The sequence below is a fragment of the Argopecten irradians genome, chromosome 2, assembly GCF_041381155.1.
Source record: "Argopecten irradians isolate NY chromosome 2, Ai_NY, whole genome shotgun sequence".
Taxonomy (NCBI): Eukaryota; Metazoa; Mollusca; class Bivalvia; order Pectinida; family Pectinidae; genus Argopecten; species Argopecten irradians.
In genome coordinates this window covers 53,323,071-53,337,471 of record NC_091135.1, presented here as the reverse complement: position 1 = coordinate 53,337,471, position 14,401 = coordinate 53,323,071, and the positions used below count along the sequence as shown (strand labels likewise).

At 36.9% G+C, this 14,401-nt stretch overlaps 1 protein-coding gene across 1 annotated transcript; it reads left to right on the top strand.

Annotated features, from left to right (window-relative positions):
* The first annotated feature begins 5,233 nt into the window (after window positions 1–5,233).
* LOC138317021 (uncharacterized) lies at window positions 5,234–8,177 on the top strand. Its single transcript, XM_069258653.1, has 2 exons — window positions 5,234–5,382; window positions 6,588–8,177. The coding sequence occupies exons 1-2, from the start codon at window positions 5,314–5,316 to the stop codon at window positions 7,638–7,640; spliced, it is 1,122 nt and encodes a 373-aa protein (XP_069114754.1). The 5' UTR covers window positions 5,234–5,313; the 3' UTR covers window positions 7,641–8,177.
* Window positions 8,178–14,401: the final 6,224 nt, after the last annotated feature.

Below are 14,401 nucleotides of genomic sequence, written 5' to 3'. Positions count from 1 at the left end.
TTGTTTTTTTAATTTTATAATGAATTAATGATTCATTGAATAAATTGTTTTCAAAATATTTCAAGACATTTGTGTTAATTATTTTACTATGAATGTGTTGACAAATTGACATAACAAGATCAACTTGCACAGACTATACTAGTACTATTGACAATATGCATGTAGATCTCACCTCAGATTACAGTAAGAATAAAGTACAGACCTAAGAAACATTAAGCTTTTGAGTTTTTGTGCAGAAAAATCATTTTATCAACATTTTCTGGGCTCAATTGAGATGTCTTTTTACGAACAATGTTACCGGATAGACTAAATATCGTTCGGAACGCACATATGATGCAGGAATTGTTGAGAATTCTTTTGCCACTTTTGCCACACTTGGATAAAATATTTCTTTTTCTTTCCACCAGTCCAGACCAGTATTACCACCAGCATCCCTATTGCATGATCGTAAAAGGCGACTAAATTTAGGATATTATTTTTTCCTTCTTCCTAACTGACTTTATCTTTCCTAATGCCTCACTTTTGGCCTTGAGTTGAGCGTTCGCCCCTGTGAGGAAGGCTCTGGGTTCTGTCCCCTGGCCGAGACACACCAAAGTCTATAAAAGTGGTAGTTTCTGCTCCTGCTTGGCGCTCAGCATACAGGGAGTGGGACGACTGGTTCGCACGTTGTCAGTATAATGTGACCGGGTGGGATGTGTTGCTTGGTGTCTTCGGCGGTATGTTTCAGTGATATAGCACTATAAAAAGGGCAAACATTTCCACTATACAAGAAGACACAACATGAATATACCGCAGTCTCCCAAAAACACGCACCCCGCACAACATACATGCAACACACCGCATACATGGGAGGCCGTCCTTACATGACCATAGCTGTTAATAGGACGTAAATTAATCAAACAAACAAACAAAAATCCTCTACAAAATATCTTTGAACTTCCTGCTCAGTAAGAACATCTTCAGTGATGTGACCAGCTTTATACTCCCCAACGATAATATCATCGAACCAGTCGCATTCAACCTTTCTCTTTTTAGAAGCTTGCACCGGATCAGAATCTGGTTTATTTCCAGGCCTTTCCTCTTGATCATTTAGAGATTCTGGGTCATCTGAGTGCTCTGGTAAATTAGGCACAGGTGTATTAGATGTAGTATCTTGATTCTCATCATCTTTCTTTTTCTTGATAACAACACAACCAGTAACTTTGGCTTTCTTTGCTTCAACTAAAGGTAGTGCATGTGTTTTTTCTCTTTCTTCTGTGGACAGAAAGGAAAGATGTTTCGTTTTTGGGTGAAGAAGTGATGCAATCAGTGCTACATCTATTTCAGGACCAAGCTTGACTTCTAGCTGACCTTTCATTTCCTTTTTGACCCTCTTGAAAATACTGATTTCATTCTCTTCTATCAGTATTCCCTGACAAAGTTTCTTCATGACAGGAAGGATCAGGTGATGTGATGGATTTGTTTTCAGGAGATAGCATTTCTGTAGTTGTTTTGAATCCTTCCAGTACTTCCACCAAGTGCCCAACTATAACCATTTCTTCATATGTGTAAAGATTCCGCTGCACTTCAAGCCGCATTTTTGAGAGAGATTTGTCCAATAGAGTGGCTTGAAGTGCAGCGGATTGCTCCAAGAGTCTTTTTAACATATCCAGAGACGAATTCCATCTTGTTGGTATATCTTGTATAAGTTTGTGACCTTGTGCTGTACTTTCCAACAACAGTTTTTGCTTTTGTTGAAGGACATCGGATGAAAGGGGGCTCTGATGGAAGAAAGCTACAATGGACCTTCCTCTGCTTAAGTTTTTGTTGATCTCTTAACAATTGAATTTGTTTTGTGACCAAAACAACCCACTCTTGTTGGATTCATTATTTGAAATGCCTTTTTTTCATTGGCCGCATTGTCTGTGACACATATAGGGTCTTTGATTCCCCATGTCTCAAGAGTGGTTTGCAGGTGACGGGCAATGTTATCTGCAGTATGTGACCCAGGGAAAAGTTTTGTCTGTAAAACAGCAGACTTTAGTTTCCATTCACTGTTGATATAATGTACTGTAACTTTATAGTATGGTTCTGTATTAAGAGATGTCCATGCATCATGAGTGATAGAAACCCCATAGAGACATTTGTTTAGGTCATCGACAAGTGCAACCATCATATTCTCATACTTCTCATCAAGTTTCTTGATAATGTCTTTCCTCCCTGGTGGTATCTTTCATCTAATTCACAGCTGCAGAAACGTTTTAATGAGTCACTTTCAACAAAATTCAGTGGTAATAATTTGTCAATAATCATATCACACAGTTTCTCATCAATTATGCGTTTTTTATCTGCAGTAAGTGGTCTACCATCTTCCTTGACTTGTCTTTTAATTATTGTGGGAATGCTTGACTGTTTGCTAGTACTCTGTTCTATGTGATTCTCTGTAATCCATCCCCTATGATGATGATGATGGTCGAGATGAAATTGCATATTTGTTGTGTTTTCTGAAAAAAAGATAAGGCAATGAGTAAAATTGTTCTTTATCGCAAAGACAAATTCAACTTATTGTCAATTTATTTTACTGAAATTTACATTAACTATTTTCACAATAAAATTTTTGGATATTTTTTCAGTGAGTTTAAGACTTATGACCTTATCACTGATTTAACAGATATTACTTCGTTTTACTATCTAAATTTTATGTTTATTGTTATCATCGCGCCATTACGATGTTATGATATATAAAACTAAAAGCGATGCTAGCCACCGAAAACGACAACGTGGTTCTTCTTTCATTTTCCGTAATCTTGATAAAGGATATTTACGATGTCACTGAAGTTCACCACAAGACAGCAAAATTATTGACTATTTTGTGAAGAATACAGAATTTCGGCAATACATTTAAGGGACATGAACCTTAATAAACCATGTAAATTTGAGTAAGATACATATTTAAGACGTGTCAGATACCTTACTAAGTAATATATATATCAGTGTTTGTGCAAATGTGTCAAATAAGATAATTATAATGGAAATTCCATCTTTCTGTATTTTGAACCGGCCCTGTCGAATTTTGTAACGATAGTATAGTAGTGTTGAACTTTAGTGACCTCCTACAATGCACTGCACAAATGTAAACAAAATGGTGGGTCAAAAACGTGGGTGAAGCGAACACAAACGAATTCTGATAGAAAACAGTGTACGTCAAGAGTCAGTTACGTGCGCGATTTGGAAAGTAGGTAAATATAAATGGATCGCTGAAATGCAAGAGACGGGAGCAACTCCCCACTTTATACTTGCGTGATGTACATATGTACAATAAGTCAGGAACCTCACTTCGCGGTGCCCTGTCGAATGAAAAGTTTCGTTTGACTTATCATTCTTACGCTAAATACAAATTGTTTTATAACAAATATGGCTTAAACTGCATTTGTCAACCATCGTAAATTAGAAAATAATCTTAAAATGTTGAAAACAAATATTCCTTTTCATGTCAGCATGTTTGGTATTCATTATAATCTCGCATTTGGCCAGCTTTCGTTTTGTGTTCCAATAATAGAATATGACGGTCTATTTTTATCATTTTTGAGGTAGGTATTCTCCAGGTTTTCCTGTCGTTTTAGATAACCAATCATTGTAATAAAATATTCAATAAACATTTGAAAACCATATCTAAGCATACAGAACAACTTATTTAAGGTTCATGTCCCTTTAACATTTTTAAAATTTCAAATACAGTAATTATAAAGACTCCGGGCAAAACACGTTCCGACGATTCTACTACCATTGAATTTGTATTTGTTTCCACACTTTTTGCAGAAGACAAATTCCATGTCGAGTTTCGGAGTACAGCTGTCTTTTTTTCTTTTGAATCCAAAAAAAATCCACACATGGGAACGTTTTGCCCCCTGATGATCGTATAGTTCGTCTGTCGTATTTGTCGCCATGTTCATTCATCGTCTGTTGCTACTGGGAGCTGAAGCGCTTGCAGCGACACCGGAAACGTATATAGTAACCAATCAGAAACCGCGTTACATCATGTTACAGATACATTGTAAACACTATATTGCTGCACACCGGAAAGCGGAATGCATCGAAGTATTTCTCATCTTATATCTGTGCCTCGTATTTTTTTTTTTTTTTTTTCGTTTTAGTCATTTTGAAATCGACTACAGAAATCATTGATCGATTAATCGATTTTCCAGAGCAAATGAGGCGACGTCGACTAAATCGATTAATCGGAACACCACTTGGTAACAGGAATTAAATTCCTTCCCTTATATTATCATATCATATTAGATGAACTTTTGAATCATTGTCAGATGTTTGGCCTGTAACTATATATTTACATTCGATACGGATTTTGTATAAACAGGCATGCTTCAGGCAGGGTAATTTTAGAAAATATGTAATACAACATTGTCATTGATATGTGATATATAGTATTAAAAATTAAAAGAAAAGTAATCACCGTGATGAGAAAATGAGAATGAAACACAGTATCAGCTATGCAAATTATATCAATATGTAATATGCGTTTGTATGTATGTTTGTATGTATGTGTGTGTGTGTGTGTGTGTGTGTGTGTGTGTGTGTGTGTGTGTGTGTGTGTGTGTGTGTGTGTGTGTGTGTGTGTGTGTGTGTGTGTGTGTGTGTGTGTGTGCGCGCGGATGTATGTATGTATGTATGTATGTATGTATGTATGTATGTATGTATGTATATATGTGTGTGTGTGTGTGTGTGTGTGTGTGTGTGTGTGTGTGTGTGTGTGTGTGTGTGTGTGTGTGTGTGTATGTATATTTGTATGTTTGTGTGTGTGTGTGTGTGTGTGTGTGTGTGTGCGCGCGGATGTATGTATGTATGTGAGGTTGATGGTGAGTGTATGTGAGGGTGTATGGACTTATGTATGAATGTATGAATTATGTATGAATTATGTATGTATGTATGAATATACAGTGTTTATTGCATGTAAACGTATAATTGATAAGTGTGTACTGTATGCATTTGTTAAAAGTGTATATTGTGTAGGTGTATGTGTTAAAGTAGAATAGAAAAAATTAAGTTTAAAAAAAATTGCTATTAGCTGGTGGTTAAGTGATTCTCTGCTGCTCTGTGTGAAAAAAAATCCTTCCTTGTGATGTTATATCTGATTTTCATATACCTCAACGGTCTGCTGCACTCAGTCAGTCATTCGAAACACACATAAATACGACGACGAGATTGCTATTTGTATAAATATGTGTCTTGTCAATGTGTAGGACTAATCCAGACGCCTTTTATTTAACTAGTATCAAAAGAAATTGGTTTTTAATAGTTATTCTACTCTAGTCCACCATGCCAGAAGAATGGATAAACAATAGTCTTTCATCGTTACGAGTATTAATTTTAACAAAGACCAATACGGTAAGTAATCGGTCTGACATGTAAAAATATCAATATATGGTGCACCCGTGAAATAGCGATTGATGACATTTGATTACCTCTTAAAATGTTTCGAAACCAAAGTCCTTTGTAATATGAAAAACATCGCAAAAGACAACTAGCATTGGAATTCGTTTCTTATTCTTGAACGATGACCTTGTGGCAACATGAAACTAACCTGGGGCCTAGAGTTGATTTTAGCATACACCCGTGTGAGAAAGACTGTGTTTAGTATATAAGCAAAACACAACACAGTCTGTAAAAGTTGTCGTTTCTGCTTCCGCAAAAATCTAATAATTCAAGTAAACTATGGCAAAATTTTCATGGAATAAAGCTATCTAACTGAATTTAATATTTGTTGAAGTACAAAATATCGATATAAAACGGCCATCACCATCAGATTGGGGACTATCCAAATCGCCTTTCGCCTCACATGTAGGTTGTGTGTTGCGTGTTTTGGGGGATTGTGGGCTATTCTTGTTGTCTTCTTGTATAGTAGAACTCTTGGTCTTTTGATAGTACCATATCACTGAAGTATGCTGCCCTAAGGCACCAAGCAACACACATCATCTGGTCACATTATACTGACAACGGGCGAACCAGTCGTCCCACTCCCTTCATGCTGAGCACTAAGCAGGAGCAGTAACTACCACTTTTACAGATTTTTGTGTGTCTCGGCCAGGGGCAAGCGCTCAATAGCAGGCTTAATCTAGAGGTGGTGTCAAGGGAGACGTTAGGGATAGAAAAGATAAGATCATAAATTTGGTCGCCTTTTTATGATCATGTAATAGTGACAGCAGGTACAATGCTAAAGCCTACTTGCAGGATAAAACTTGAAGAAGTTTATTCATTACCTTATTTATCACCTTGACCTTCATTCAAGATCAAAGGGGTCGAAGAGACTAAATGACTTCAATAACTTAGAAACTTTTTTCGATAAGGGCAGCAGATTTAATTCTAACGTCATATTACATGCAGAGCAAAAAATAAAATAAATTCGAAATAGGAAATAAGATACAAATCAATTTTGAACTTGAATCAATGCAACAAGAAATAAGGTTGTTTAATATTGATTTATAATGATAGATATAAAGATAACGCCAATGATTTGTAAGTGATAAATACAAAATGTAACTTATAAAAATCCTTGGTAATGCTAACAAAATTTCCGTTTCATTCTTTTGCAGAAAACCTTTGTGTATTTATCCGGTGCGTTTCTGGTATGTTTTCTGGTTCTGGTGTGTATGATAAAGAAGAATCTTACTTATGTCGATTACAACGTCTCCTTATCACCGATCCGGGCACTTCCGTTGACGGGTTACATTGTTTACGATTGTGACGATGAACATCCGGGCGATTGTGGAGGGTGGTCGGACCGCATGTCAGGCATGTTCAGTGCTTACGTCATTTCTGTGATACTGCGAAAGCATTTCATGATAAAGCATACACGGTCTGTGAATTTGACAGATTTTCTAATCCCGAATACATTCGATTGGAAACACAACTCATCCATTCTGAAAGGTAGATCATTCGACTATCACGATTTTTTCTGCCAAACGCCACTTGTTATTCAGAAACAGAACTTGACCGGTTTACATGCTTTGTTTTCCAAGGATGTCAATTTTGTGCGTATGAACTGGGACTATACTGAACACTTTAGAAAGTTTCTTGGTTTAAAAAATGTCATTCCGTGGGTCCTAAAGTTACACTTTGCAGATATTTATCTGAAGTTTTTCCAAACCCTTTTCAAACCCACTAAAACCATTTATGAAAGAGTCAACAAGATAACGCAAAGTGAAGACAAACTTGTATGTGCTCATATTCGTCTTGGTGACGCATTAGACCGAACAAGTGAGAATCAGCTAGAGACAATACTGAGTTTCTTAAGATCTATAAATGATACACAAAATAGGATATTTATTGCAACGGACTCGCAAATGGTCCATGATAGGACCAGAGGGATGTTCACAAACCTCCTGGAATCCGAGGGACAGAGCCTGCACATAGACCACTACGGAGGGAATGATATTGCTGAAGGTTATCTGAAAGTAGTGGTTGACTTCATGGTTCTAAGCAAGTGTGATACCTTGGTACTTACCACTAGTGGGTTTGGGGTTATGTCGTCATATCTGAATACTAATGTGACCAACCTCTACTGCCTAACAACTCACGAAGTAGTGCCATGTTCCCGCTATAGCGTCCATAATTATTTCTCTCACGAAATTCTTTCTCCCTTCTGAGGAAGGCACTCTGGTGCTTTCCAGCATAAAGAGTCTGGTTTGGACATTGTCGGTATAATGTAATAGGATGCAGCATGCGTGTTTGGTGTCCGAAACTATACACAAGACACAAAAACAGGAATATACCACAGTCACTCAACACACACACCACGTATCAAGCGGATATGAGAATGAGCAGTATAGCGGAGGTCATCTCAAAATTGCTTAGCATAACAACAATGTGAGTGATACAGGCCCTCTGGATCTCTTGGTTTTACAAATCATCAATTGTATAATAAAAAATAAGGTATACTATAATATTTTTTTCGCATTTTTCGATAATGTGGACATGACGCACATAGTAACTATTTTACATGATGAATAATTTGTGTGTCTCTGTGCTTGGGCTGAGGTGACCAAATTTACATTTTATGGTCCGGAATAGCAGTTGAGATGTGTTGGTTATATTATCTTGTACACATGTTCCTTCCACATATTCATAGAAATAACTGTCGAAAACAGATATATCTAGATCAAATAATCGATGAAATGTTACATAATAGGAGACCACGATCGAGTGCATCGTGGGTAGTCTAGATGAAACATTGTTTGTTTTAGTTATTGGTTTATGTAAATAATGAATATACATACCCATATTTCCAATTTTAGATAATTTTATTTTGCTGCAAGCAATATCGATGCTGGTATCGTTTGAGCGATGAGATGAGATGACGAAGTTTTGCCGAGTCATCTCATCTTTCCGTGTCGACATCAAAATAAAACATGTATTGTAAGATACTGGCCGTGTATTCTGTTTATCCTGCAACAATTTCATTATGCATGCAGATGGCATTCAGAACGAAAACAAATTGCCGGTTATTTACATGATTTCGCTCAAAGCGAGACGCTTCTTTGATGATCAAGAAAAGATGCATTCACTAAACCGAATGAGTATGTACTCAATTTTACTACTGTGGGAAATATGTAAGCGACGTCATTCCGGTGATTGTGACGTCACTGTTTGGCGGGACTGACTGACGTTTCATTCACAAATTTAGAATTAGGACTCAAAATAAAAAAAATAAGCATGGATTTATTGACATCGTAATATTTTCCTATCGCAGCTGTTACAGGAAATTCTTATTATCTGGTATCGAGTTCTATACCCGACTAATGTCGATATTAGTGCTGAAAATACATTTTTATTGATATTGTTCCGCTTCTTTTGTTAACCTTAAATTCGCAAATTCGAAGGGCGCTAGAACGCTTGTTTTCAACGGGAATAAACACCGCATTGACAAAGACCTTCCAAGTATGGCAACAGTGAATATTTGCATCGGAGGACTAGGGACACAAAAAGTTGATTTTCTTCAAAAGTAAGTAAGTTACAATATAATAATTTTGCTGGAACACTCATCATTCTGATTTCAGACAATTAATATTATGAAGATACCTTGAACAGTATTTTTTATTATTAATAATACATATTATGTAAATGCAGTTATGTAAATGTAATCATTATTCTTATTTCTTCCACTTTCTTCCGCCAGAATGGTTTCCGATACTTTTCTCAGAAACTACTAGGCCGATGATCATGAAACTTGATAGATATTTTCCATAGGGTGTTGGATGGAGCATAAAGGGTTTTTTTCCGGAACCGGAAGTCCAAGATGGCCGCCAGGGCCCACTTCCTGTTTTCAGGTTTCGATTCCGATGTCAATGAAAATTGGTCTATGGGGGTATTTAGGGATGGCGAACAACATGCAAACATTTTCGTAAAGATTTTGGTATTCCAAGATGTCCGCTTGCTTATTTCCTGTTCTTCAGGTTTTGGTCTCTGGTCTTAATGAAAATTAGTCTTTAGGGGTTCTAAGGGAGGACGAACAACACGCAGATATTTCAGTAAAGATTTTGATATTCAAAGACGGCCGCTGGGCCAACTTTCTGTTTTCATATTTCGGTCTCTGATCGCAATGAAAATTAGTATAAAGGGGTATTTAGGAATGCTGATAAATATGATAAAAATTTTGAAAGAATGTCGTTGGGTCGACTTCCTGTTTTCAAATTTGTGTCTGTAATTCATTGAAAATTGGTAAATGGCGGTTTTAACTTAAAATTGTAAGGAATGTGTTATGTATGACACTAAATACATGTAGTTATGAGATAAGGGAGATAACTCCTATAGCTTTTTTTATCAATACATCCTATAAAGGTCATATCATTAGTCTAGGTTATAGAACTGTCTAGAATATAATCATGTATAAACAAATATGTTTGTAAACATGTTGATTTTAAGTAGAGATCTAGAATGATCTATTTCCAGAAAGTTATGTGTGTTTATTTGTTTACTGCTTTTAGTTAGATATTTCTAGAAGTAGAAGGTTCTCCAATATTCTTGAATTATGGTTAAGCTATATATACTCCAGCTGCCCAACGCTAATCAGAACTGTAATGAGACCTGTAATAAGACATATCAAGAATTGTACAGCGCCATATAAGATTCTATTGGGAGAGCTATTGTGACTTTATCTGTGGATTATTACAACACTTTGTGTGGATTTATTCATATTGCCTGGAACTTTACAAATCGTTGGTGGACATTCAATTTCCTTGTGGATTTGTGATTATTGTTAATTTGAAACCTAGAAGGATCAAGGATTATACCAGGACATTCGCATACAGATAAGTAACACTTTAAATCATCGTACTAGTCTTGTACCACCACCAATTACTTTGGATATTGTAAACCATCTCTGTATAATATTGTATATATAATTAAATTGTGTTTTGAATTTAGCTGCTGGTTTCTCCTTTCTGTTATTCGTTAATGTAACAGAATTGGGGGCTCGTGTCCGAGATCGATATTTAATTTGTGAAATCTAACTTTGAAAAATTAATTTAGAAATTTTCAAAATTTGTGTACAAACTTTGAGTTTACATTTGAAACCAACAGCTAGATAAATATGACTACTATGCAGGTAGAACAGTTTGTTAAAGCGCCATCCCTGGAAGTTCTTTTGCAAGTTAGTAAGAAGGATTTACTGTTATTGGGTAAACATTTAGGCCTTACTATCAAAACTAATTTGAGGAAAGCTGAAATTAGGAATGTAATTATAAGATATTTTGTTGACAATGGCAAATTTGACTCTAGTGCATTAGATAGTATAGAGGAAACAGTCACTTCAGAAATCCAAATTAGACAAATGGAACTTGAACATGAAATGAAAATGAAACAAATAGAGAAAGAAATGAGAGAAAGAGAAATAGAAAAGGAGTTAAGAGAAAAAGAAATTGAGAAAGAATTAAAAGAAAAAGAGAGAGATCAGATGTTAGAGCTAGAGAAGCAAAAAATTCAAGCTGAAACAGAACTTAGAATTAAAGAATTAGAACTAGCTTCTCAAGACAGTTCAAGTAATCCAACTTTTAGGGGTTTACAAGGAAACAGAGGTTTTGATGTCAGTAGAAACATTAGGTTAGTTCCTCCTTTTCAAGAGAAAGAAGTTGACAAGTATTTTCTGCATTTTGAGAAAATAGCTGACAGTATGAAATGGCCTGAAGATAAGCTTACAATGCTTCTTCAGAGTGTCTTGATTGGTAAAGCTAGAGACATTTATTCTTCTTTATCTGTAGATGAGATTTCAAATTACCAAGTAGTCAAGAAAGCTATTTTGAAAGCTTATGAGTTAGTTCCTGAGGCTTACCGCCAGAAATTTCGAAACTCGAGAAAGAGAGATGAACAAACTCATGTAGAATTTGCCAGAGAAAAGGAACAATTATTTAATAGGTGGTGTGATTCTAAAGAAATTGATGAGGATTTCGGTAAATTGAGGCAATTATTGTTGATAGAGGAGTTTAAACGTTGTGTCCACACAAACATAAAAACTCATTTAGATGAGAGAAAAGTTGAAACACTTAGTGAAGCAGCTACAATGGCTGATGATTACGCTCTCACCCACAAAGGCTCATTTGTTAAAAACAGTTCTCAAGACAAAAACAGTACCACAGGTACTAGTAAATTTGGTCAGCCTAGGAACCCAACCTTTAGTGGCCCTTCCAACGACAAACCTAAATTAGGTGATAAAACTAAGTCTGATTCTAAAACAGATCATAGGGCAGGTGTGGGGTCTCCTTCTGATCCTGTTTGTAATTACTGCAAGAAAGTAGGGCATGTTATGTCTGAATGTTATTCTCTCCAGCGTAAGGAGCAAAGGCGTAAACAGTCAGTTCCTTCTGTGTTAGCTATGTCAAAGCCTAGTCAGAAACTTAGTGATATTGTGGAAGATTCTAAAGTGTCTGTTGAGATTAAGAGCTCAGAGTCTGATAGTGTCTTGGAGAAGTACTCTCCCTTCATTTCTGAAGGTTTTGTTTCACTTACTAGTGATATTACCAACTTGAAACCTGTGAAGATTTTGCGAGATACTGGGGCTTCTCATTCTTTGATATTAGATGGCGTAGTGCCTTTGTCTGAGGAGACCTCATGTGGTAGTAGTGTTTTGCTTCAAGGTGTAGAGTTAGGTTTTGTTAATGTGCCTCTCCATTGTGTTTATTTAAAGTCAGATTTGGTTACTGGGCCTGTCACCATTGGTGTTAGACCGGAACTTCCCATAGAGGGCGTGTCGCTCATTTTAGGCAATGACTTGGCTGGAGAGAAAGTTAGGGTAGATCCCTTAGTGTCCAGTATTCCAGATAAAACAGATGATGCTGAGACTATTCAACAGGAATTTCCTGGTATTTTCCCTTCTTGTGCTGTAACTCGTTCAATGAGTAAGAAGGTTTCTGATGTTGCAGTAGTTGAGGATCATTATAGTCCAGGGTTAGGTGACACTTTCTTGGCTCATGATTATAGAGGATGTCGGGAGCAAGTGTGATCTTTTGAGCAATCCTGTAGACTTTGATAGTGATAGAGTTGTTCCTAACAAGGGTACTTCTTTGTCTGACATGATGAGTAAATCATCTTTGTCTAGAGAGGAGCTTATAGTAGAACAGGAGAAAGATCCTGAAATCTCCTTATTGTGTAATCGGGCTTTGAGTGAGGAAGAGGCTGAAAAAGTCCCGGTTTGTTACTTCCGTCAGTCAGGTGTGTTGATGCGCAAGTGGCGCCCCCCTGATGTGTCTCCCGAGGAAGACTGGAAGGTTGTCAATCAAATAGTTGTCCCACCGAGGTATAGGCAAGATATTCTAAGTTTGTCTCATGACGTACCTATGGCAGGGCATCTAGGTGTGACCAAGACTTATAACAGGATCTTAGATCACTTCTTTTGGCCCAAGTTGAAACGGGATGTGGCTGATTTTTGTAGGTCTTGTCATACTTGTCAGGTGGTATTGAAACCTAATCAGAAAATCCCTGTTGCACCTTTGCACCCCATTCCAGCATTTGAGGAACCATTTAGTAGAGTCATTATAGACTGTGTAGGTCCTCTACCCAAAACTAAGTCTGGGAATGAGTATCTTTTAACTATTATGTGTGCTTCCACACGCTTTCCTGAAGCCATTCCACTCAGGAATATTAAAGCCCCTAACATAGTCAAGGCTTTGGTTAAATTCTTTACATTGGTTGGTCTTCCAAAAGCTGTCCAATCGGACCAAGGTTCGAATTTCATGTCTGGTATTTTTCAACAAGTCATGTACCAGCTCCAGATCAAGCAATATAAGTCTAGTGCTTATCATCCAGAGTCTCAGGGTGCTTTAGAACGTTTTCATCAGACATTGAAGAATATGATGAAATCTTATTGTTTTGAAAACAAAAGAGATTGGGACGAAGGTATACACATGTTGTTGTTTGGCGTTAGAGAATCTGTACAAGAATCTCTTGGCTTTAGTCCCTTTGAACTTGTGTTTGGACATACTGTACGTGGTCCTTTGAAAATTTTGAAAGACAAAATTTTGGACGAAGATTCTAAAGTGAATCTCTTAGAGTATGTGTCTAACTTTAAGCAAAGGTTGACAAGGGCATGTGAACTGGCAAAAGAAAATTTGGCCGTTACTCAAACCAAAATGAAAACATGGTATGATAAAGATGCCCGTGCAAGAAGTTTTGATCCAGGAGACAAAGTTTTGGCTCTATTACCAACACCGGGTCAGCCTTTGCAAGCTAGATATTTTGGACCTTATGTTGTTGAGAAAAAGGTCGATGATGTTAACTACATTGTACAAACTCCAGGGAGGCGCAAGAAAACTCAATTATGCCATGTTAATATGCTTAAGAAATATGTAGATAGAGAAGAGAGCAAGACCTCTCAACCTATTGCTACTTTGGCCTCTGTACCATCACAAAGTGAAAGTACAGCTGATATTTGTAAATTAGACTTAGATGGTGGTGTACAAGATGTAGGTTTAGACTATGGTGTTAAGTTACGGAATTGCTCGGGAACTTGGACAAGAAACTAACTGTGTCATCTATCAGAAAAGGAACGCAATGAACTGAAAGATTTGATACTTGAGTTGAAACATTTGTTTCCGGATACACCAGGCAAAACAGATGCTATCTATCATGACGTGGATGTAGGCGATGCGCCACCTGTCAAGCAACATCCTTACCGTGTCAATCCTTTGAAAGAAGAACACTTAAAGAAAGAAATTCAATACATGTTGGACAATGATATTATTGAACCAAGCAAAAGTGAATGGAGCTCTCCATGTGTTCTGGTGCCAAAGCCAGACAAGACATACCGGTTCTGTACTGACTTCAGAAAAGTTAACTCTGTCAGTAAAACAGACTCTTATCCAATTCCAAGGATTGACTCTTGCATTGACAAAGTTGGCAAAGCCAAGTATGTTAGCAA